This window comes from Suricata suricatta, chromosome 4 (assembly GCF_006229205.1).
Source record: "Suricata suricatta isolate VVHF042 chromosome 4, meerkat_22Aug2017_6uvM2_HiC, whole genome shotgun sequence".
In the NCBI taxonomy this organism is placed as follows: Eukaryota; Metazoa; Chordata; class Mammalia; order Carnivora; family Herpestidae; genus Suricata; species Suricata suricatta.
In genome coordinates, this window is record NC_043703.1 from 86,178,902 (window position 1) to 86,181,244 (window position 2,343).

At 47.2% G+C, this 2,343-nt stretch overlaps 1 protein-coding gene across 1 annotated transcript in view; it reads left to right on the plus strand.

Moving 5' to 3' along the window:
* The first annotated feature begins 2,331 nt into the window (after nt 1-2,331).
* The window catches only part of RNF149 (ring finger protein 149), a 27,623-nt gene continuing 27,611 nt past the window's right edge, over nt 2,332-2,343 (plus strand). The window contains exon 1 of the mRNA XM_029938498.1: nt 2,332-2,336. Coding sequence (XP_029794358.1) covers nt 2,332-2,336 — 5 coding nt within the window. The remainder of the gene's footprint in view (nt 2,337-2,343) is intronic.

The window sequence follows — 2,343 nt, forward strand, 5'->3', positions numbered from 1 at the left end:
CCTTCAAAATAATCCAATAGGGGCAAGTGAAAGTGCCCGAGAGTATATTTGACATGAAATTAGCCATGAGTTGCTCATTGTTGAATTTAAGTTATAAGATAAAACAATGAGAAGAAAAAATAATGAAACCTGCACACCTCTCCCCCATAAAGTGTGTGGTGGGTGTGAGGCCTGTCAGCTTTTCTTCTTGGGACAATAGATATGTGGGAATTGAAGAGACTGAATGGCACTTGGCAGCTAGTGGAGGGGACAAAGGCCCTACTGGTTTAAGCCAGTGGTGGCAGCTTTGGAACCAGCTCAGGCCTGAAGCTGGTAATGAAAACTGAAAACCAAGAAGCTAGGATGGGCCTCAGGGCTAAAGAACTGCAAGGCCTGTTCCTATTAGCCTGTTGAACTTCTCTGAGCAACAAACCTGTACACAGTCGTGAGTCTTTTAACTCTGAAACAGTAAAAGGGAGCTATTTTGCTCATTTAACAGACATGGATTACACGCATGATACTGTGCTCGCTCAGGTAGGTTCATGAAAACACCAAAGACACAATCCTTGCCTTCATGATATTATAAGAAGGCTAAAGACCTGTTTTTGGAAAGCAGTACTGCTGTTATAACGTTAACGTATAAGCATAGCATTCATAAGCAACATGGAAAATAAGAGGAGCACCCAAGTTTGTCTTAGGAACTGAAGAAGGTTTCACAGAAGAAATAGCTTTTGAGATAAAGTTTGAAGACTAAGTTGGTGTTTGTCAGAACAAAAGCCAGAAGCAGGAGGATTTCAGAAAGAAGGAAATGAATTTGCGAGACATAATGTGAAACTACAGAGGCATATGCAAGTATTTGTTTTGCTGGAACATAAGGTGTGTGTCTGAGGATCTATTCTCTAGCCTGCTTGTTCTTCTAGGCCTGGGACAAGGGGAAGGCCTGAAGCCTTTCTTTAAGCCTTTAAAACTAGTTTTCTGAGGGAAAAGGGAGAGGAGATCTAACTTCAAAGAAAGCTATGGTTAATTTTAGGGCAGTTTTTAAATGCAGCTCAAGACATAAAATAAGTCAGAAAAAGACTAGTATCATAGGATTTCACTCTCTGTGGAATTTAAGAAACAATGATGAACACATGGGAAGGGAATGAAAAATAAAACAAGATAAAATCAGAGAGGGGCAGACCATATGAGATTCTTAAATACAAAAACCAATCTGAGAGTTGCTGGAGGGGAGAAGAGGAATGGATTAAATGGTTGATGGGCATTAAGGAGGGTACTTGGGATGAGCACAGGGTTCTACTCCTAAAACCAATACTACACTGTATGTTAACTAACTTGAAATAAATACATTTAAAAAAAATACAGTTCAAGTGAGGCTGATAAAAAGGAGAAAGTGAGAAGGTTTAAGGCCCAACAAAACCCCTGCTGTGAGTGGCAACAGCCTACTTCCTTCAATTATAGATCCTTGTAGAAGGAGGAAGATGAGTCAGTCAGAAATTAATGTTCTAAACTTCCTGAAGCAGTAAGGCTTTGTATTCACAGCAGTTCTAAATGGACTATCACCCAGTATTTCTTCCCCAATACTTTTTATTTATTTATTGCTGTACAATTTAAGTGCTCATCTAAATAGGTAGTTCGATGCATTTATTTCAAAACTACAGATTGTACATAAAATGCCATAATAGAAAAGGTTGTTGGGAGCACAATGCTTCGGATAAGCGACAGGTTATCAATTAACATTACAAAATCGGCCACCAAACGTAACTGGAAAATATATGCAGTTTGGTTCTAGGCAAGCAAGGCCTCTGCCAAGTGCCATCCACTGTAAATTCCTCATAAACATCCGTTGGGCGACTCTACACAACCGCCCTCCGACGCCTCCCGGGCCCGCACGCCCAGGAGCTTCCTGTTTCTCCGACGGCCACTTGCCCTGGCTTCGGGGGCCCTCGAGGTCCTGTTACACAAGCTTGGAGCCTGGCCACTAGACCCCCACCCTGCCCCCGGCCGTGACGCAAGCCGGCGAGTGGGTGGCCAGCACCCGTCCCTTCGCTGTCGGACCGTCTGGCTGCCGGGACCCGTCACGCTTAGGCACTGAGCAGGTCGGACTCCGGACAGCGCGCGCTGCGCCGGGGTCTCCGGCGGGGAGGGGCCAGGAAAAGCCCCGCCCCACGCCCCGCTCCGCCAGGTGCGCGTGCGCCGGGGCCCCGCCTGCCGCCCGGCCTGGCTCTTCGCGGTTCGCAGGAGAACGCCTCAGTCTCTTCGCTCTCCCGCGGCTTGCAGGCGCGCGTCCTCCGGCTCGCGGGAGTTGCGCAGCTCCCGCCCCGGTCTCCTCGCCGACTGCCCGGCGGTGGGGCCATGGCGTGGCGG